Genomic DNA, 23,279 nt, shown 5'->3' on the forward strand with positions numbered 1-23,279 from the left:
AATTTTTGAAAGGCCGATTTTTTTCAGCTAAATCAAAATAAAAAAGATCTCAAAAGCATTGTAGGTTTTTGACGCAGACGTATACTTTCAATTCCCGCCCTCCCTACATTTTCCGGTGCAACCTGTTGCCCGCTTTAAAGATAGCTCTGTGCGTTGCGCGCCTGCTGCGGAAATCTATGTGCACAAGCTACTCGACCCCTTCATCCTTCCAAAGACCAAGCATCGAGAGTCACTAAACGTGGTCATAAGAACACCTTTTATTAGAGTACGGAGCTCATCCAACCCAGGTGGAGAAATCACACACATTCAAAGTGATTCTAATGTTTTACTATTATTGTGAATGAATTACAGTTTCATTTTCTTAAACTATGGGGCACACCTGTATTATATGCTTTACTATCTAAATACCACTAGACTACCAAGCCATGTATAAAATACACCTTTTGATATCCAATAACATTGTTGTTGTGCCATTTTTAAACTCTGGTACATACAGATTTACAATTTAGATGGTGACTGCAAGAATGCAACTTTTAAACTCGAGAACCTAACGCAATAAAGCAAAACATTTCAACATTCACCATTGTCAATTGTTCAAAATGCATCTGTCAGTTTGCATCTTATCACAGGCCGTACATAATGAAGCAAATCCTTTGGCTTTGCCAATGCTTGCGTCCCTTTTTGTACTGAAGCGCACAATTGCATAACTCTTGTCCTTTGAGACAGGAGCCTTTAACACATGGAGAATAGTTAAGTACATTTTGGAAAAGAAAGATGGTGAAAACATCAAGCAATTACAGTGGATTATTTTGAATAGAGCAACTTTATTCGGGCGCTGAACATGTTAAATTTGAAAGGATGTTGCTTTGAATATGATTATGTTCTAACGCAATCTAACACACTCGCACACCCGCATGCAGAGCTGGGACAAGCTCAGCGAGAAAAGGGAAACCTGCGACACACAGCTGCCATTAGAAACGTGCACTTGCACAATCTGAAGGACAGCACCAACAGGGCACGCAGGGGGCGGCATTTGCTCTGTTGTGAAGAGGGGGCCACTGTGTGTGCTGCATGGGTGCGGAGGCGTGGTCAAAGCACTTGTGTAAAGGTATCTCTCATCTCGGGAGGACAGCTCAGGGGGGAGGCGCTCGTCCTGGAAGCAAGACGACGCTGAACAGCACGGCTTGGATCCCTGGGTCCGCACTCTCTGGGTGCAAAGCGCGATATAAATAACCCATTGCATTACAATCACATTGAATCCTTCCTCCTTGTTCTCGTTTCTAGAGTTGCCACATCCATACTAGTGTTAGCTCTCTTAAGTAAAATTAGAACGAATTAGTAGTCAGGAAAAAATGTACTAAAATAAAAAAAAGAAATTCAAATACCATGCAGATTCCAATCCCTGTAAACTAGCTCAGGGTGGTAAAGTGCATGCTGTAGAGAGGGGTATGCTGCAACTCAGAATTTCCAGTTTCAGTAAGCTTGCTCAATGAGCTATTGTGTTCTCTACGCTATCTGTACGCTTGTGTGCTCTTTTCCTCCATGATCTAGGCTAATTTGATGTATGTAATCACACGCACCTATGTTCATGTTGTCCAGCGCCATATTAGGCCCTCACTCGCTGCAACCATGAGCAAAGGCCTCTTAACTGTAACTAAGACATTTTCATGAAACAGCGCCTCGATGCCTGTGGGCTGTAGTGCGCTTTACACGTCCAAATGAATACATCTGTGTGTAACATGGCACATCTCCCTCCACCAAAACAACGAAACTATCACAGTCCCCCTCCGACTACTCCAGCTCATCGACAATGAAATAACTCTCTTGCTGCCTAAAAATGTGAACGCCTTCTCTCAGTAGCAAGGCGCATGGCACACTGCGTGCCTTCTAGCACCCCTGTGTAGTATTCAGTGAGATGTTCATGTTTCCAGTCAAATCCTGCTGTGCTGTAGTGTCTGGAGGCACTGAAAGCTAGTCTCGGGGGAAAGCTCAGGGGCAACGTGCTTGCCTTAGAAGCAAGTCGACACAGAGCAGCACAGGTTCGATCCCTGGGTCCGCGCTCAGAAACCTCTGGGTGTTAGGCACATTATAAATAACCAATCATATCGTATCATTAGCACTGCTATGAGTGAGGCATTCTGTGGTGGACGGAGGGCCGGTCCCCTGGTCTGGGGCCCTGGGGACCTGATAGGGTCCTGCCGCAAGACCATATTTAAAATGCTGCTGAGTTGCCCTACACATTAAAACCCTGGGCCTAAGACTTTTGAATCCCCTTTCCATGCATAACACTAGCAGGCCTGCAACTTTCATATATAATGTTTGCAGGGCTAAAATTCAATGTGTCAACAAATATGTCATATTACTGAAGGTCCAAACCTGTGCCATTATGATTTGGCAACTAATCCCAAATACCAGTGGCACTTTTGCCTCGCTTTCCCTTTCTGTTTATTTTCATTACCCACCATAATTGATTTTCCCTCCACTGTCTGCTGACAAGGTTCTGAAAGGTGATGCGGCCGCTTCTGCCAGCCAGTCCCTGACTAATGTAAGAAGCAGCAGCAGTCGTCAAGCCATGCTCACTCAGTGCAGGATTATCCACTAGGCCAAGTAGGCACCGGCCTCTGGGCCCACTCCCTTTAGGGGCCCCGCGTCAACGGGTCAAAATAAAGCGGTGCAGAAAATTAAAAACGTATTAGGAGATCATTTGCGAGGGCGGGCGATGCCGACATTTCGACTGCCTAGGGGCCTCCACAGGGTTTAATCCGGCACTGTCCTCACTCACGACGTTGCCACTGCCTCAGCAAAATGCCGTCTCACAGAAAACGAGAGTCTCTCCCGGGGCACCGCAATACCTGTGGCACATCAACGCTGTGAGTGCAAAGTGCCAACAAACTCTCCCAGCTGACATTACCTCCTGAGGGAGCGTGGGCGAGCCCTGGTAGGTCCCATGCGCTCACACACAAACACGCGTGGGCATGCACACACACAAACACTTGCGCGCATGCGCGCGTACACAGGTTAAGCTTCCCTTCTTATTCCACCTTCACAGATTGACAACGTCAATGCATTGACACGTTGTCCACAATTCCTGATGACATTTTCTACCTAAATCCACACTACTTTCCTGCAGCCAGACACTGTTGAAAGACGTAAATTCCTCCTTTTGCGAATTTATGAAGAACCATCCGTCGCAGTCATAGCGATTATGTGTCTTTTTGTAATAAGAGTCATTGTAGCTGATGGTGTAAAGTAGAATTCTCCTTGAATGGAATGCCAAAGGCCGCTCCTCACCAACTTACATCCTTGGAGAGCGATGCCAAATTTGGGTGTGAAGGGAAAGCCAGGGATTATGCCAAGAAACAGGCCCTGTTGAATATTAAAGAGTGGAGTCAAGAAGAGTTCATTGCCAACAAAATCATTTTTAAACAACTGGTGCCCGGGTAAGTATCACAGAGTGACCACCAGCAAAAAGAGAGTGCAGTACGGCCAACGCGGGGCCACATGCATCGAACCAAATAAGCCTTTTCACTGACACAAATGCATTGCACCCTCGGTTTTCAATACAGCTTTGACAGTACCCCCTGCTACCTTCCTTTTCTTAGCTTAATTTCCCCTAGTACACCAGCCCCCAGAGTCTAATATTTGGAGACCCCCAATTACATTTTTAATACTACAGAGTCGACGGCCAGCACTCCAAAACAAAATTGATCACAAGATGTGGCTGTCTTCCAGAAATCTGCTCATGGCCTGTCTTCCAGTCACATTCACAAATTGCTACATTTGTTTGCGACCTCATATCACAAGAGTTGCTGGCGGGTGTCGTCGTGGAACTCGGATGTCCACATGAATTGAGAGGTGACCCCTAAAATAATGCTTCCCTTCTGCGACTTGTTCAGCCCAGTCTGCTTCTTGGTCAAGTTTGGCTATTGTACAACTCATACGCGTCAATGGCCAACAAAAATCAGAGTATGTGCCAGTGGCGATGATAAAATCTGCTGCGCTGGGTGGCCATGATTGGGTGTGATGTGGACCATAGGATGGAGCATGGGAACCTGCCATAGGTGGGTCAATATGTGTTCATTTTTTAATCATCAATTTCCACACAACCCCCAATCCACTGAGTCGAGAAAGTATGTCCCGCGTGTTTTGCATACAACGCAATGAAGAACGTCTATACTGAGGTAGGCGTCTCCCGGTCACAACTCCAATACTTTGAAATGGGAATCTCCATTTTGCAATGCTCAGATCACCAGGTGGGTCATCTGATCTACTGGATTGCCTGGGAAGGTAGCAAATAAAATGTCCAAGTACAGTTTTCAATGCAATGTATGTCGCCAAGTTTGTGTTGGATGTTTGTTGGCGCCTTGTCATTCAATTGGCAAACTAATCAGGGGCTACTGACTTTGAGTAAAGCACCCGCAAGGTAAAAGATTCAGTATAACATGCTGCAGGTGAAAAAAATAGAAGAAAGACTCAGAGGATTTGTTGCATTTTTTGCTCCTGGGAGCATCATAAAAGCATTGGGAGTTATCAATAAATACCATCCACTGCATAAGAATCTATGGAGGATTCGTGGCTTCTCGGAGTCCGGGGAGAGCACATGCTGGTCATGAGAAGGAGAGTTCATTGGTTGGAATGTTGGGAGGATTGGATGCTGGGAGGGTGTGCTAGGGTGAGGGAGGGAGCAGATGTGAGCGGGTCAGATGATAGGGAAGAGCTCACATCCCAGGCAAGGAGGTCATTACATCCATCCTGAGACCGGTGTAGGGGCCTGTTGGTGAGTTCATTGCCTGGGGCCTACTCAACCCTCAGTGGGAGTGGGAGGTGGGAGTAACAGGGTGCTGTCTCCATGAGATATCTAGATTACAGTCATACTAGGTCAGCTGGGGGTGTGACAGTCACTACGGTAGGCAGTAACGGAGCTACTGGGGGAATTTATGACACCGCAGGAATATAGAGAAATGTGAAAATGTTCAAGAAACATAAAAATACAAGACTTGACCTGACACAGACGAAACGAAGAGTAAGTTCTCTATAAGCGGCAGAGAGGGGTTGGATGACCCCAGACATGAAGCTCAGCAGAACAGGCCCTTTCTTGCGCTAAGAATCTCTGTGCATGGACACCAGGTTAAGATGGCGCTAATGAATGGATGTGTTTTCCCACAATGCATTGCTGTAACAAAACGTTCTTTGTGGTTTTTGTAAGAGTTGCCGGTGGATGGAGCAGCTCCCCCCATGAAGGAAAGTGGGCAATGGAGCCTTGGCGGCCACGTGGTGGCATTCCCGGGCATTAGTTGATGAAAAGGCCTGACTTATCGTCCCGAGGAAAGTGAGAGTTTCAAGGTGGGCTTGTGGGATGCCGCCAATGGCCGCAAATGCTGCCCCTGTGGGTGCTGCGATTATAAGCACCCCTGGTATGAGGTGGGAAAAGAATGCCTGAAAATCCATTACAAAAATAAGACGGGCCGCTCTGTGGTGTTGCATTATCATGGAGACGAAGGACGGGGACATGAGGCCAGGAGCTGAACTCCCAGGCCAATAGCGGTAAGTAGTGGCTGGAATTGCCGGAGTCCAGCACCGTGACTGGCCAAGACGCCTGGGGCTTTCCAGCAGGTGTGCAATCCCAGGCGCTGACAAGTTTTGTCATTTCATTTGACCAAGTAAGTTGCTAATGTGGAAAGTATGATATAATTTACTGGGCACAGGTTATTTACTCCTCACATAACAGAGGGAAAGGGTGGGTAAACACAGCCCTGTTTTGTTGCTTTCCTGGCGAACGTTCAAGAACTTTAAGGAATGTAAACAATCTCCAGAAAATGAACCCCTCTCAAGAGCTTCGCATATGTGTAGAATGGGTGTAGAAATGTACTCGAAATACATGTTATTGTCATCACTGCATGGAAACTGAAATGAACGTGTGGGGACACTAATGAGCAGTGGCGCCTGAAACCCGTGTCCGCCCACGCGTCTGTTGGTGACCCGGGCCCGGACCTCTCGAGTGACCAAACCCCAAATCCCACGGGATATCCCGGAAATGCTGTCAAACATCATCCACAGAGACAAGAAACAGAGGCGGAGTGTTGCCCTGGCAGCAAGGGGGGCTTTCCACCGTGGCTGCAGGGCCAAGTCAATCGCCTTGCCCGATGTGCAACTTGCTTCGGCTTCTGGCACTGCAGGGGGCACTTAAAATGCTCAGGTCAAAAAGTCAATGGGCATCCTAGCCTCCACATCTGGACAGATGATAGCACGAGTCTCGACGTGGCCACATCCATCATATACGCAGCACTTGGGACCTCCCCCCACCCCCGATTATAAACACAGAAGACCGGCGGAAGTTGCAACACCTCTAAACGGGGCCACTTCCTTTGAAAATAGAATCAAGTCAGACACAAATGATTGTCTAATTGTTTTCCCGGGGGATGCTGTGATCGAGGAGCGATAGAATGGAGGATGTGGTGACCCTGAAGACGATGGGGGTAGATGTGGGGCGAATGCGAAGTGAAAAGGCGTGTGTGTGCATGCATGTGCAGTTCTATGTGTATGTGTGCTCACGTGTGCAGTTCTATGTGTATGTGTGCTCACGTATGTGTGTGTGCATGCATGTGCAGTTCTATGCGTATGTGTGCTCACGTATGTGTGTACGCATGCATGTGCAGTTCTATGCGTATGTGTGCTCACGTATGTGTGTGTGCATGCATGTGCAGTTCTATGCGTATGTGTGCTCACGTATGTGTGTACGCATGCATGTGCAGTTCTATGCGTATGTGTGCTCACGTATGTGTGTAACCATGCATGTGTGGGCGCGCACGCATATGTGCATCTGTGCGTGTCTGTACGTGTGTATGCATGTGTGTGCGTGCCTGTGTGCGTGCATCCGTCTCTGTGTTTTGTGTATGTGTGTGAGTGTCTGCGCATGTGTGTGTGTCCGAGTGAACTGGAATGTCTATACTTGTCTGGCCTGGCTTTTAGCACTAAGTCATGCGGGCCCTACACCCCTAAAGGTATACCCAACTGGACTGGACCCCATGAATTGCATATATGTCCTGGAGATGGGATTAAGTCTTCATTGGCTTGTATTTGGGTTATGGTTGCCTTTTAACTTTGCTGTAATTGTTGTGTTAGAAGTTTGTTTTAAACAGTAAAACATTCCGATGCAGAACCGATGTGGAGTCCGCAGCCTGCGTTTCTTCCGCGTATGCCTTGCGCGGAGACCTGCCAGCGGTACTCACACGTCCATCCCACACGAAGGCTCTGCGACCGCCGCTGTGGTGGGGGGAGGGGCGGCAAGGTGGACACCAGCACTCTGGCACCCCCCTTCCACCCCCCCCCCCCGCGCTTCTTTCCAGCTGCTGGCTTCATGTTGGAATTATACATTTCTCAAGATTTCTAAATGGGAACAATGGGCTGCCCAGTAGCCCAGACGTGACAGGTGCGTATTGTACTGGGCTGACAACACCACCTGAGGCCAACTCTATAAACGAGTTTCCTTTCGCCCTTACGGAGCCCGCAGAGAAGTGGGGGCAGACATTGTGGCGACGGGGAGCATGACGTGTGTGCCCAGGGCTGCCAAGGCGTGTGGCTGGTGGAGTGGTGGTTGTTACGGAGTAGCCCTGTGATCTTGGTCAAACCCTGTATATTCTGAGCCCCGTTGTGCTTCAGGGGTCCATTACGAATTGTATGAAGGGCCTCACGGTTTTTAGCAGAGACAAGTAGCATGGCCGTGCAGCACAAATGAACAAAAATGCAAACTGTGTGCCTTGGCCTCATTTTCAAAACGTTCAGTTTGATCTGCAGCCGCCAATATGTTGGGACACCCCCAAGCCCCCTCCTCTAACAGATCTGCGGCAGCCAGTATTTTTGGACACCCCCTCCCCTCATTACCTTAACCCTTACGCGGGAACTCGGCTCTGGGAACTGAGAGCCATTGTTTTGAGAGACAGTGAGGCAGTAAGACATTACATGGCGATGACCGGACGCTAAACGTATTAGACTGCATGGCACGGTGGCATGGCAAAGTGCATTTTCAACGAGCATTCTGTGTACTCTTCTGGTGCCCCCTTCGGAGGTGCAGCGCGTTTCAGTGCAGGTGATACATACATACAGTTCGTTCTCCTATTTCCCCAACACAACGACGGCCTCCCCCTGCACCTTTAAAAAGTTTTGGAAGATCTTGGAAGCAACCCCGGGACTTAAAAAGGCGCATCGCTGCGTTCCTCAGCACACGTCTCGCCCATCTGTCTTCCCCCTCGTGCGCTCGGATTTGCATAATGAATCAGACGGCCCTGAATCGGCGGCGCCTGGGCTCCGAGGCGGTGACACGATCCGTGCTGCTCACACCCGGGCTGCTGTCCAAGGTGCTGCTGAGCCTGCCCGCTGCGCGCGTGCGCGCACCCTCGAGCGCGCGCCCCCACACCAGCCCCCGCTACCCACGCGTTAACCGTGCCCGCGCCGGAGTGGCGTCCCGGCCGGCAGACACCTCGCCACGACGTAGCCCCAGAAACGAGCCCCTCTTCCAGTGTGCATGGGTCGCTCTGGGTGTTTTCCTGTTCTGGTACAGCGCGCACAGCCAGATCCGCGGCTCCCCTCAGCCCCGAACAGGTGGGGAGGCTCACAGATGCGCAAGCAGTCACCCGCCCCCCCCCCCACCACCGGTCAGAAAACAGCAAGCAGTGGTCAAAAAAAGGCCTGCCCATCCTGGTCCTACATGTGTTAAGTCCAGGTAACCGAGTGAAATGCTTTGCTTAGACAGAAACTATATGATATCCGTATATACTATCTGTTTCCTCGAAGAGGGTGTGTGTGTGTATACAAAGGACGCACAGCTCCGGCCACAAAGTGTGTGTTTGTATACAAAGGACGCACAGCTCCGGCCACAAAGTGTGTGTGTGTGTGTATACAAAGGATGCACAGCTCCGGCCACAAAGTGGGTGTGTGTGTGTGTGTGTGTGTGTATACAAAGGATGCACAGCTCCCGCCACACAAGGCGTGTGTGTTTATACACAGGATGCACAGCTCCTGCCACATATTCTGTGTGTGTGTATACAAAGGCATCTCCTGCCACAGTGTGTGTGTGTGTCTGTGTGGGTATACAAAGGACACACAGCTCCTGCCACAAAGTGTGTGTATGATGGTATGCCTAAACAAAGGATGCACAGCTCCTGCCACAAAGTGTGCGTATGACTATATATCTACACAAAGGATGCACAGCTCCTGCCAAAGGGTGTGTCTGTGTGTGTACAAAGGATGCAAAGCTCCTGTCACAAAGTGTGTGTAATACAAAGGATGCCCAGCTCCTGCCACAAAGTGTGTGTATACAAAGGATGCACAGCTCCTGCCACAAAGTGTGTGTATACAAAGGATGCACAGCTCCTGCCACAAAATGTGTGTATGACAAAGGATGCCCAGCTCCTGCCACAAAGTGTGTGTATACAAAGGATGCACAGCTCCTGCCACAAAATGTGTGTGTGTATACAAAGGATGCACAGCTCCTGCCACAAAATGTGTGTATGACAAAGGATGCCCAGCTCCTGCCACAAAGTGTGTGTATACAAAGGATGCACAGCTCCTGCCACAAAATGTGTGTATGACAAAGGATGCACAGCTCCTGCCACAAAATGTGTGTGTGTGTATACAACTGATGCACAGCTCCTGCCACAAAATGTGTGTGTGTATACAAAGGATGCACAGCTCCTGCCACAAAATGTGTGTATGACAAAGGATGCCCAGCTCCTGCCACAAAGTGTGTGTATACAAAGGATGCACAGCTCCTGCCACAAAATGTGTGTATGACAAAGGATGCCCAGCTCCTGCCACAAAGTGTGTGTATACAAAGGATGCACAGCTCCTGCCACAAAGTGTGTGTATACAAATGATGCACAGCTCCTGCCACAAAGTGTGTGTATGACTGTATGTCTATACAAAGGATGCACAGCTTCTGCCACAAAATGTGTGTGTGTGTGTATACAACTGATGCACAGCTCCTGCCACAAAATGTGTGTGTGTATACAAAGGATGCACAGCTCCTGCCACAAAATGTGTGTATGACAAAGGATGCCCAGCTCCTGCCACAAAGTGTGTGTATACAAAGGATGCACAGCTCCTGCCAGTTGTGGGTGTGTATACAATGGATGCCCACCACATAGGGAGCAGGTGCGATGCGGGGTCTGGCGTCGCTGTCCCCTCAGCACCCCTGTATTTACACAGCACAGGTAGGTGAGCGCTCCCCCCCCACCCCCCAGGTCTACCCGAGGAATGCCTGCCACCGCTCACGCTCCGCTCCAGACCCGTGTGTTTAGAGCAAGAAGCCAGCGCGTCCTCGCCGAGCAACAGACGAGGGGTTGAGGCTTTAAACAGCTTCAGATGACAACCCAACTCAACCGTGAAACACCACGGAACCACAACTATGAAAGACTCGCGGAATGTACACTGGGGCGGCTAGGAGAGGGGACAGTGCAGAGCGGCAAGCAGGCTCGCGCCGAAGCAAGTGGCGGGGAGCGGCCTGAGCCGTGCGAACTTGTGCTTCTTGGCGGTGGCCCCGCGGCGCGCACCTACCTAGACATGTTCTCCCGCTGCGGGCGGTGCGCCTTCTCCAGCCCCAGCTTGGTGAAGATGCCAACCAGCACCATGACGGCCACCACGCCGCAGATGATGTAGACGATCAGGTTGGTCTTGTCGCGCGTGGGGTCGTGCAGGGGGTCGTCGATGCGCGGCGGGGGCTTGGCGGCGTTCAGCCAGATGGGCCGGTCGTAGTTGGTGCAGGTGGTCTGGTCCAAACTCTCCTGCTTGAACTTGCAGCAGTAGCGGAAGCCACAGGTCCCGCAGCAGAAGATGTACTCGCCCGTGCTGCAGTTGAACGGGGCGTCCCACTGGCCCATGACGTCGAAGTAGCCCCGGCAGGCATCGGTGGCCTGCGGGAGCTCAGAGGAGCCGGGCTCCCCGGGCCCGCTGTGGTTCACCCCCGAAACCAGCACGATGCTCCCGAAATGCTGGCCCTGCTTGCCCTGCGCCCAGCACAGCGAAGTGAAGAGGTCCACCAGAAAGTAGCCCAGGATGGCCCAGCCGCGCTCCATGGTCCCCGGTGTGGCGGGCGCTCAGTGGCCGCGCCGGAGGTGGGCGCTCATTCCCCGGCTGTGGAGTCCCCCGCGGTCCGGCGCTCGCTACGCTCCGCTCTCCGCAGTGTGGCTCCCGCTCGCGCTCGGCACTTGTGGAATCGAGGCGTGCAGAGGCTGGATTGTGGAGTGGGGACAGGCATGGAGGGGGAGGAGCGAGGGGGAGGAGGAGTGGGTGACGGCGAGAGGGGGCTTGGGGGCGATGATAAGGATGGTGGGGGGTGGTGAACTTTCAGTCCTCCCCGCGAAGGGGGGGGGGAGGCGGCGAGGCCAGGCCCGCACCTGCTCCCGCAGCACACCTGAGACGGACGGCCTGTCGCGATGGAAAGCCAAGTCACGATACGGAGGCGACAACAGCAACAGCGCGCTTTCCCGGGGCGAGCGACGGCTTGTGTGACAGATGCGGGGAGCTGTGCGCTCACACCTGCGGGAGGGGCCGCCCTCGGAGTGGGAGGCGAGGGGGCACCGCCGGCTCCATTATGCAGTCTTCCAGGGTGGCTTTTCTTTTCGCGGTCTGCCACTGGGAGCATACCCTGCTCCCAGTAGCACGTGTGTGTGTCAGGACACTTCCACGCGCAGTCCGGCCTGCAGGTATAACACAATGCGATGCGCCTAGAGAAGAAATAGATCTAGGCGCTTAAATACGGTTGACATCTCAACGGTCTCAATTGTATTAACCTGCGGAGGATTACACACGGGGTCTCCATGGCTGGCATGCGAAAGTGTGACCAGGTGGGTTCGGTGCCTGTTTTGGGGGTGGATTCAGTCCCCGGCCGAACTTGTGTGTGTACTACGCATGAATCGAGTTCTGCAATTTCCCAACGAGAAACAGCGGGGGCGGAGCCGAGGGGCACGACACGGCCGCGGTATTTTCGCTGTGCACACGGGGACGGAGGTTGCAAGGTGTGCGCTGTCCCGGCGGTGTCAAGGTCCGCGCAGCACTGACGGGTAGTGTGGAAAGAGCCGGGGGGAGCTGTCAGCAGGTGGATGTCTGTGGACGCCGTTCCCTATAGGCGGCACAGGGGTACAGATGGACTCGGTGCGTGGGGGGAGGGGGTACTGCACAGGGGCCTGGGTTCAGTGGGCGAGGCTGGCAGTTGTAGGGAGCGGGGTGCGGGTTTCGGGGAGAGGCTGTAGGCCGCGGGTGACTTTCACGCCCGAGCTCTCACGGGACGGCGAGGTCCGGAAGCACGTGGGGTGAGTTCATGGGGTGTGTATGAAGGGGAGATAAGTGAGAAGAGACCACTCAACAAACGGAAAGCCTCTGCTCAAAGAAACGAGGGGGACGTGACCTCTGCTGGGTTGCGATCGGAACTGGGTTAGCCCGCGCAGTGCCCTGCACTCGAGCAGAGCCGAGTGAGGCGTCACTTGATCGTTGGAAGAAAGGTCGCCCTGGCGCTCTCCTCGACCCACGGGGGTCTCCTTCACGAGGCAGCGTCTTTCAATGGGATTTCAAACAATGAAATCCAGGCCCACAGGGTGCCACCCGAGTTTACCCCAGGTGCACCCCAGTGAAGGCTTTCACCGGCACTGCCCGTGGGGGTTCCCCAACCCGCATAACGCGATGCATTGTTCGGGTGCACTCCTCGCCAACAGCCTTTGCAAGACACATGCAGCGTCCAACATGAACTTCTGCACCGCACACACACACAGGCGCGCGCACGCTCTCCGGCTGGCTGCACCTGCCACACGTGATGAACGGAGACCCCCAACCTCCGCCATCCTGCGCAGGGCAGCACCCCCTCGCAGGTCTGCCGCACCCGGCAAGCTAGGCGGCCACTTGGGCTGGATCTCGCGCCACCGCAGGACGGGGCGCGAGGACCCATCCGCGAATGGCGCACCTGTCGGGTCGGAAAAGACGGCGTCTGACAGGGGCTGGAAATTCCAAGAATGAAACCCGCCCATTGCTGTAGAAGAATTTGCAGCGCACATTGGCACATGAATGCATGTTGTCAACCCGCCTGCCCTTTAATGTCGGTCATTAACGACCGTACAATCTCTTCACGGGGTTCTTCGCAGCTGCGCATTTTATCACGCACTTTCACACGTCCCCGGGACAGTGCGTGAAATGAGGGCGCCTCTGCCGTGAGGGCACGGGAAACCTCCAGCCTGGACAGAAACCTGGCCACGGTAAAAAAAAAAAAAAAAGACGGGCTGCTCCCTTTGGCTGTGTAGACAGAGCAGGAGAGCGCATGTCACGCGCATAGAAACACCTCCGATTTCAAGATGCTGTAATCGCCTTGGCAACCAGGAGCCAGATAGATACATTGTAGATAATCGCACTGGTTTGGGCTGAACGGTGGGGAGGGGAGAGGGCTTGAGCTGTTGTGACGAGCACACCTAGACAAGTGCCGAGGCCTTTCCCCAGCAGACAAGTGCCGAGGCCTTTCCCCAGCAGACAAGTGCCGAGGCCTTTCCCCAACACCTGCCACAACATGCCGCCATGGCGGCCTCTGTGCAGGGCCCAAACCCAGCGCCACTGGACACGGACAGCGGCTTATAGGTGGAATATCGCCCTGGGTTGAGTGACATGTCCTTCTTCCAATAAATGACAGGCACGGCCACCTCAGTGTGGCTTGACCACAGTCTTTCCGGGCACCTGCCCTCGTGGTCCCAGCGCTAAGATGCCCATCGCCCCCCACTAACACATGCCACCAAGAGTCTTGTGCCTCCGTGCCCCCAACCCTCTGATGCCCCTCAGATTGAGATGCCCCAAAACTAAAAGCCATGTCACCATCAGATGTCCCCAAGTCTTAGATGCCACTGCTCTTTATTTGCCCCCCCACCTCTCGACGCCACAGTCCCCAGGATATCAGCCCCAGATGCCCCCTGAGTCCACAAGCTAAAATGCCCCCCCCCCGCCCCAAGGACCGAGCGCTGGTGCGACCCCGCAGAACACGCACAGCAATCCAGAAGAAGGGCACTGGGAGAAGCTGTGCTTGGCTCTGAACCCCGCGCTCACGCACGACCCCCGGCTCTAGAATTACCCGGCTCCTGAAATGTGCCCCTTTGCCCCCATCCCATTCCTCACCAGAGTAACATTCTGTCTGACTGAGGCCCCACATATCGCGCACGGGAAGAGATTTCTTAAAGATGGAACTAGCCATCAGCAAGCAGCACTGTGTGGTGCACGTGGATACGGTATGATTGTAGGGTAACTGGGAACACAACCCTACTGCCAAGTGTGCATTGTTCGCTTTTGACCGGAGGGGATTCACGGGCCTTTATCGTTTCGTGTACAATCGTTTACGCGTCTTTTTTTTTTTAGGCCACATCGTCTGCCTTATGTTACGTTAACAGGCTTTCATACTCGTAATAAATGAAACAATAGCGCACCAGCTTCGACATTTCTCATTTTTGTCCAGATTCCAGTTCTGACAAAAATACATCTTTGCACTTTACATGGCGCCTCTGCTTGCAAATCGCGTGGGTTCCGTGAGGATATTAACCGTGATTAACACCTGCTCAAAAGTTCCCAACTTGGAGAACCAATAGAACGAGCCCACGCGGCGCCCCTCCCTGAGGACATGAAAGGCCTTGCGCTGTGGGGCTCTTGGCTGGTCGAGGATGTCTGTGGCAGACAGCATACGTGTGGAACCACGAGTCCTAAGGGTCATACATTACATACAGCAAAGACATACAACAGTGCGCCGATTGTTTTCTGTTGGCCATATAAAGGCTGTGGCTTTTTATTAAACATAATCAGGGGAGTTGCTAGGTCTGGAAAAGACCCGGGGCTAAGCTGATGTCGGAACTGTCGGGACTGGGGGCTAGCTAGTCTTTTGGCTGTAGCTCCTGAGATTCTATCCGGGGCTACAACCAAAAGATCAGGGGCTCTAGCCCTCTTAGCCCCCCCAGCAACGCCCCTGAACATAATACTAATAAAACCACAGCTAAGCATCATGGGTACATCCCAACAAACAGATGTGAAGTGTTTTCTTAGTTCTGGACTTTGGGGCAGTTGGGCCAGGAACTGGAAGTTGTCCTTCTTTGCTCACAGGGTGCCCCCAGCGTGAGCCCCCAGGTCCGCGTGTTTGGGACCTGTACATTTGGCTGGTGCAGGACTCCTGTGCCTGATGGCAGTTTCCTTCCAGGTCCATACCGCCTTCTCTGTTCAGACAAGGACTGTTGTCCTGTGCTCGCCCAAATGTACCTTTTCCAGGGGTGGGTGGAGTCCGGGCAAACAATAAGATGGATTGCCAGCGCACAAACCAGATGCCCTTTGAGCTTAGTTTTCTTTCTGCAGGGTTTTCTCCCTATATTGGGGAAATAAGCCCTGGGGCCATGCCAGCATATGGCTACTTGCCACCCAAATGGCGGGCTTGTGCTGACAGCCACTTCGGAGTTATTCGCATTCCCTTGAAGAGGTGGAGAGACACTGGGGGCTTTGGTGCTGGCTTCAGCTGCCTATGAGCCCCTTTTGTTGGGTCCTGGATCCCCTCCCTGTCAGACTCTTCCTGGGATTGCTGCAGCAGGAGAGGTCAGGGGGAAGGGAGGTGGTCTGCCCCATGGCCACCTTTCTTCCCCCTTTCCCTCTGTACCCTGTGGGCAGCTCCCCACGCTTAAAGGCCTGCACCCTTATGCTACATGGGGGCGCCCTCTCATTACGCAGCACTGGACATAGGCAGTGACGCAGCACAAAACAATGACGTGTGCGTGCACACTATATAGGAAAGACTCCTCAGGTCAAGCACCTAGACACATTCAACTGTTTCCTGGGTCCACTGAACGCAGCCCCCGGCGCCAAATGAGCTGCAAGGCTGGACAAAACGGGGCCTCGAGACGACAGCGCCTGTCCAGCGGTAGCAGCACGCACTCCGTTTCTAGGGAAAGCGAAAATAGCTCTGGAAGCGCACATGATTCATCAGTGAGAGTTTCACCACTTCTAAATATAACTCGCAGGAGAGAGAGGACAGTATAGTGAGAACTAAGTAGGTGCCGGTTCGGGTGAAAAGTCGGCGCCTGTGGGACAGGGCCTGTGCCTGCGCCGGCTCCAGCTGCGCAGACTTCAGAGTCTTCCTGCCTGGGACACAATAAATTGGGGCAGACAGATTAGATCACTAAAGACATGTGCACGCCAATGTTTCGTACGTTTGTGAGGGACAGGTGAAATCCACTAAAAGCGGGTGGTGTTTTCTGACAGGTATTAATGCATTTTGCCTATGATTCACACAGAACCGTGTGTGTCTACTTTTGTGTTGAACTACCTAGGCAAAGCCCCTCACTCCCATGTAATATGAGCAAGCTACTGAGCTCGACCCCATTTGTAGTGGAAACAGTGCATTTTAAAACACTTTACAAAAGGATTTTGAGTTGATCTCAACATATAGGGCCCAGTTCATGGAACTTTTAGTATGGTGCAAAGTGACTTTGCACTGGTGCCAAGTGACTTTGCCATGCCAACACCATCCCTGATTCACATATCGGTGCAAAGTTTATTTTTGCGGAGCAAAGTCTATTTTTGAGGAGCAAAGTCACTTTGTAGTGTAAAAGTGCTCTTTGCACCGCTCTGTGAATCAGGGTGTTTGCTGGCAGTGCAAAGTTACTGTGCACCAGTGGAAGGACACTTTGCAGCACGCTAAAAGTTCCCTGAATCGGACCCAAAATATCTCAGCAACATTCACCTTGCTTGCTGTGCTACCTGCAGCTTTCTGTTTTGGGGACTGTCACTCAACTTAAAATAATTCAACATTGGAGGTGGATCCCTGATAATGCTCAAAGTCACTGTGTTAGGAAAGATTTCGTAATTGTAGGTAATTTTCCTTTCATGTGGCAACCCCTAAACTTTTTGCTGTTGTTTTTCACCTTGTTCTCGACTTTGCCAGAGAAGTGCAGCACTCCTCTGGGCTTTCGCTCCATTCTTACGGGGAAACTGACATGCCCTTAAGACAGTCAGTACCGGGAAACACTGTTTTCCGTAGTTTCTTTTATCATGTTGCGGCTTTCGTGCAACATGACACAAGAGGGCACTGTAAGCTAAGTTACTGCTCTCTTGGGTCTCTAGCCTTCTACAGGCCCTAGATACTCGTTTAGGATTGTAACTGATCGGTGCAAGTAATTCACGGACGGGAATGGTGGCAGCGATCGTTTCTTGTGTTTTGAGCTCCTTTTGGCGTTTTAGGCGCGTTTCTCGCGCTTAACCCAAAATGGTGGCCTGGCTCCCAAAATGGCCACACCACGAGGCTCCTTTGTCCTGTCCGCTGACCGTCTTGCTCCCTTCACCTTCCCCAGGTCGAGCCGACCCGGGGCCTTCCTTATTTGGGCATGTACTTTCCCGTGAAACACGGATGCTTTCGCGGGCTTCTACATGCCTGTTGTGTGCCTCTAGGATGTGGGCTGGGATGTCTGGTCCCAATACACATCCTAGGTGCCAGAGAGTCTGGGGTGATGTGAATGCCTGGGACCACTGTGGTCCGTGATAGGTCCACGTATGGTGTGAGTGTTGATGAGCGGATCTCCCATTGGGTCCCCTCCGTTTTGGCGCAAAGGGAACCGTGGATAAGAGGGGGCTGGAAACACCACTACCATGCCGATGTATCCTGCAACCAAGAGGCTGAACCGAGGAATCGCTGGTGACCCGCTGAAGGACTGCTCCTCTGCACTGCTGTCGCCTTGTGAAACCCTTTTCACCTTTGATCGAACCAGAAGGCCTGTACTGGTACTTCGACCCTTGGAATAGCGGGGACAGCTATTCTCGGCATCTTCACCATCTCCTGCTAGTAAGCCTTCGGAAGCGTCTCTGGGCCATCCAGCAGACTGACCACCCTACACAGGAGTCTTGCTCTGTAACCGCCGCCAGGTTGTGTAGTATTTCGAGTCCTTGTCACTCTCACACGATTCGTACACTTGGCATTCCCAGGTCTGAAGTGAGTAGTGTACTTTTGGCTCAGATACACACGGCCGCTCCGTTGCCCTGCTGTGCTAACAAACTGTGCGGGTTCCTTCGTTTGGGACGTCTTTTACTCAACTCTGCTGCTGCAGACTCAACACGACGACGAGACGTCCCCTGCTCTTCTGAACCTGCCAGCGACTGAAACTGACGCGGAGAAGCCTGGGTCTGCTTGCATCGGGGACCGGTGAGTAGCATAGCTAGGAACTGGTCGCCCTCCTGCAGGAGCCCATAGCTTTTCCCCGCTGTGTCAAAACAGAACGCCTTTCCGTACTCGCGCTCTGCTTCTGCCCACAGTGGAGGCTGCGCTTGAGTCGCGGAACACTGTTCTTCTTCATTTGTGCACTAAACTGAACTGCCTGATTTCCCTCAAAGAGACTCCCCTTTTGCCCGTTGGCACCAGCGTGTGCAGGTACTTTTGAGCACAAGGCTCCACTCTTCGTAGGGCTCAGACTTCCTTTTAGTTAGGTGCCTCTGAAGGCGGATTGGGTCTAAGCATTATTTTGCACTGCCTGTTTTCCTTCCCTTTTAGGTGGACTACACATTTCGTGCATCGAACGCTTGAGACTTGTTTGTATTTGTATATATATTGTATTGGTATGGTATGTGTTGGTTTACTAGAGTTGTATTGTGATTTCTCGCTACGGTCATTGTTTTAAAGGCCTTGGAATAAATGTGTATATATTTTTAATATAACACCTGTTTGGAGTAGTTTGTAAGTGTCCTTGCTTTGTATGCTCATTGCAGGCTTTCAGTCACCCTCACCCCTCTTGAGACCTAGTCTTGACCGCCGCAATCGCTACCCTGATTGGTCTGGCTTGTCCAGAGGTTACCCTGTTCCAAGTAATTAGGTTGGCCTTCTGAACTTCTGCACCGCTAGGACAGAGTTCAGAAATCCGTCTTAACAAATTGGTGTACAGCGGTGGGATACGACTGAAGGTATCCAGTGTTGCGCACAAACTAAGGCATTTCAAGTTATTCCTACCAGGACACGTAGTGAATTGTTATAGTTTAACTTTAAAAAGGCCATAGTCCTATCTAACAGTATGGAAACAAATACCTTGTTAACTTTAAATGCTTCCAAATCAGAAACATTGAAAAAGATGTGTGCGGAGAGAGGTGTTTCCTCTCAAGGCACGAAATTGGATATGATCCAAAGAATCGTGGCGTGGCAAGAAGCGCAGCTTGACGCTATAACTTCTGAGGACAGTGCGGAAGGAGGTGGGGCTGCTCTCACTGGTAGAACCGACGGTTCTGCCGCTGCACTGATCGACCGCGACCACGAGGACAGGGAGGATGAGATGTCTAATGTTTCCTCTGCCAGTGCTGATGGGGATGCTATGCTTGAATTCAAGAAGCAAGAGCTGCGGTTTAGGCAGAAGGAGCTTGAATTCAGCATAGCCAAACTAAAAATCGAACAGGCAGAAAAACAGAAAGACAGGGATCACCAGTTGGAACTGGCTAAGCTTCAGGTTGCAAATGGGTCCAAGGGTCCTGGACATGGGTCTGGGGCCTCCTCTCATCCACGGTTTCTGAAAGATCTGCTCAGTGTGTATGAGGAAAGGAATTACATTATGGACTGGCTGAATGCGTTTGAGTATGCATGCGAAGTTCAACAAGTTGACAATGCTGATAAGATTGCCTGGTTACTCAGCAGACTGCCCCATTCTGGCTGTAGTGCCATTATGGAGATGTCGAAGGCTGAGCGAGCTGATTCCGCAATGTTAAAGCAAACTCTCATTTTAAAGTTTAGGAAGACTCCGGCCCAATATTTGAAACGATTCAGAGAGTATAAGAAAAAGGAAGGTGGTACTTGGGTATCTTATGTCACCGAATCCTTGAAAAACTTAACTGGGTGGGTCGAAGGTTATAAGGTTTCTACCTTCGAAGGCATGATAAATCTTGTCATGCTGGAACACATTTTTGCATCTTCTTCCCCGGAGCTTAAGCAGCATTTGGCCGATTCGAAGGAGATAGATCCTAAGAAGCTGGCCATTGCAGCAGACTTATGGGTGTCACATCGAGTGTCCCATAAGGACAAAACTCATCCTGGTAAGCAGGAGGAAGGGAAAAAGTCCAAAGATAAGGAGGGTGGAGAATCTGATAAATCTTCTTCTCAAAAGGGCCACAAAAAGAAAAATAAGGGTAAGACACAAGAGAACTCACAGGGTAGTGGAGGTCCGCCTCCGAAACAGAACTCTGGTTACAATAAGCCTCCCTATGTAAACAGACCCAATGGATCTTGTTTTGCTTGTGGAGCAACTGACCACATGAAGGGGGATCCCCGGTGTAAGGTTAGACCTTTGGGGGTCCACTCCGCTAATCTGGCCTTCTCCTCCTACGAGGAAGAAGAGATTACAGGAGCATCCTTCTCCTCAGACTCATTTCCCAGCGGGATAGAAGCTGAGGTAGTTTTAGTTTCCCTGGATTCCTGGGAGCCTAAAGTCGCAGAGGCGTATGCTAGGATTCCGGATAATACCAAGCACTACTTTAAAGACAGTGTGCTGATCAATGGAGTAGATACTCCAGCTCTTAGGGATAGTGGGTGCAGTCGCACTGTAGTGGATTCTACCTTGGTAGACTCAGAGGAAGTTGCCAGAGCTACTCTGATGCCCACTAAGTTGGCTGACGGCCCACTCCGTATGTTCCCAGTAATACCTGTAAATCTTACTTTAAATGGTACAGCAGTCAGGATTCCAGTGAGCATTCAGAGAAACGTCCCAGGAAAGGTCTTGTTAGGTAATGATCTCAGAGTTTTAGGGCTCGTAGGAGGCACTGCCGAAAGACCCTACACACGGTCTCAAGCACGGGCAGCATTGGCCAAGACCAATACACCGCCCCAGCCGAAGGGGAAACCCAAGGCGAAAGGAGTAAACAAGTCAAGACGAGGGAAAGAGAATATTCCCCCGAGCTCGCCTACCACTGCGGTGGAGGAAGTTGGTCAATCGCCCAAGCCTGACGAGGAGGTGGCGATGCCTGAAGTATTTGACCCCAATGACCATCCTGAACTAAAAGACTTGTTAGTAGAAGGTGGTCCTGATAGGGAAGAATTCAGTAAAGGCCAACGTGAGTGCCCATCTCTGGAAGGCCTAAGGAGACAGGCCTGCTCCCAGCTTGAGGGTGAACCTCCTGGGACGCATAGGATTTATTGGGAAGGTGGACTCCTGTATAGTGAGCCCACAGAGTCTACAGAAGGAGACCATAGGAGGTTGGTGGTTCCCCTTGATGTTAGGCCCATCCTCCGGCAGTTGGCGCATGAAGTGCCCCTTGCTGGTCACCTTGGTATTAAGAGGACCAAGCAAAGGTTATCCATGCACTTCTACTGGCCCAAGATGGGGGTGCAAGTAGAAAGTCACTGCAGGAGTTGTGCCTCCTGCCAGTTATCTGGTAAGGTTGGCTCGACAATCCAAGCTCCATTGGTACCACTCCCAGTTGTGGGGGTACCATTCGAAAGGGTAGGGATCGACATCGTTGGTCCCCTTAACCCGCAAACATCCTCAGGCAATAGGTTTATCCTGGTGCTGGTCGACCATGCAACCAGATATCCTGAGGCCATCCCATTGAAAACTGTAACTGCCAAGTCAGTTGCAAAAGCTTTACTTGGCATATTTACTAGGGTTGGCTTCCCTAAAGAAGTTGTGTCGGATCGTGGCAGCAACTTTATGTCGAAGTATATGCAGGCTATGTGGAAAGAATGTGGGGTCACCTACAAGTTCTCTTCTGCATACCACCCCCAGACCAATGGTCTGGTGGAACGTTTCAACAGAACGTTAACGAGCATGATTGGGGCTCTGGAAGAACCTCAGAGAAGAAAATGGGATCTTCTTTTACCATGCTAACTGTTTGCCTACCGAGAGGTACCACAGGAGGGTGTTGGCTTCAGCCCCTTCGAACTTCTGTTCGGTCATCCTGTACGGGGACCCTTAGCCATAGTCAAAGAGGGATGGGCGATGCCCACTCCCCCTGTTACTACCAACGTAGTTGATTATGTGCTAGGGCTCAGAAAACGGATGGTACTTCTGATGGGCTTGGCTAGTGATAAATTGAAGGCAGGACAAGCGCTGGTGAAACATTGGTACGACCAGAAAGCTTCCCTCATCAACTTTACACCTGGTCAGCAAGTCCTGATCATGAATCCCATAAGGCCTCGAGCTTTACAGGACAAATGGTCAGGCCCTTACTCAGTGGTGGAGCCCCTGGGTGAGGTTAACTATTTAGTGGACCTTGGAAGGCCTGGACAGGCTCCAAAAGTGTTTCAGGTGAATAGGCTCAAGGCTTTCGTCCCAAGAGTCGAAATCGCAGCACTGCTACTGGCTTCAGATATTGAGGAAGAGGAGTCTGAACCTCTCCCCGACCTGTTCCAAAGCAGTCCTTCAGATAGCTCCTTTGAGGGTGTCCGAGTGGCCCCTCACCTGACTTCTGATCAGCAGGCTGAGGTGAAAAGTTTGCTTAGGCAGTTTTCCCCCCTGTTTTCACAGTCGCCTGGTTTGACACCTTGGTGCAAACATAACATAGACACAGGAGACAGTGTGCCTACCAAAAGTAGGGGATACAGGATGTCAGACAAAGTACAGTCTTATATTAAGACCGAGGTCAACAAGATGTTAGACCTTGGGGTGATTGAACCCTCTAGTAGTCCTGGGTCCAGCCCTCTGGTTTTGGTTCCAAAGGCAGGCACTTCTGAATTGAGGTTCTGCGTGGACTACAGGGCTCTGAATGCTGTCACCAAGACAGATGCACACCCCTTGCCTCGAACAGATGAGCTGGTGGATACTTTGGGTGCCTCCAAGTACCTCAGCACGTTAGACCTCACTGCGGGCTATTGGCAAATAGCTTTAGCAGACCATGCCAAGGAGAAGACAGCGTTTTCTACTCCAGACGGCCTTTACCAATTCCGGGTAATGCCGTTCGGGTTGAAGAATGCACCTGCCACTTTCCAGAGGCTTGTGAATCATGTTTTGAATGGGTTGGACGAATTCTGTCTTGCATATCTGGACGATATAGCAGTTTTCAGTGCCACCTGGGAAGACCATGTGAAACACCTTGGGATTGTGCTCCAGGCTCTTCAGAAAGCACACTTGACCATAAAGGCTAGTAAATGCCAGATTGGACAAGGCTCAGTGGTTTACCTTGGACATGAAGTAGGTGGAGGGAGGATACAGCCTCTTCCCAGTAAAGTACAAGCAGTACAAGACTGGCCTACCCCCACTACACAAACCCAAGTGAGAGCCTTCTTAGGACTCACAAGGTATTACCGAAACTTCGTGGCAGACTATGGCACC

At 51.5% G+C, this 23,279-nt stretch overlaps 1 protein-coding gene and 1 long non-coding RNA gene across 5 annotated transcripts in view; both read right to left on the reverse strand.

Annotated features, from left to right (window-relative positions):
- SHISA9 (shisa family member 9) overlaps window positions 1-11,597 on the reverse strand; it is a 1,679,367-nt gene extending 1,667,770 nt beyond the window's left edge. Inside the window, exon 1 of one of the 4 annotated variants that reach the window (XM_069645589.1) lies at window positions 10,552-11,597. In XM_069645589.1, the coding sequence (XP_069501690.1) occupies window positions 10,552-11,069 (518 nt within the window). In that variant the 5' untranslated portion in view covers window positions 11,070-11,597. The remainder of the gene's footprint in view (window positions 1-10,551) is intronic. The other 3 variants (XM_069645587.1, XM_069645586.1, XM_069645585.1) reach the window with 3 other exon arrangements.
- LOC138567411 (uncharacterized) lies at window positions 238-8,340 on the reverse strand. The gene is made up of 2 exons (XR_011302200.1): window positions 8,149-8,340; window positions 238-3,366 (listed from the first exon to the last, which is right to left on the reverse strand). It is a non-coding gene; the product is annotated as an uncharacterized lncRNA (long non-coding RNA).
- Window positions 11,598-23,279: the final 11,682 nt, after the last annotated feature.

This window comes from Ambystoma mexicanum, chromosome 2p (genome assembly GCF_040938575.1).
Source record: "Ambystoma mexicanum isolate Mex_15411 chromosome 2p, UKY_AmexF1_1, whole genome shotgun sequence".
In the NCBI taxonomy this organism is placed as follows: Eukaryota; Metazoa; Chordata; class Amphibia; order Caudata; family Ambystomatidae; genus Ambystoma; species Ambystoma mexicanum.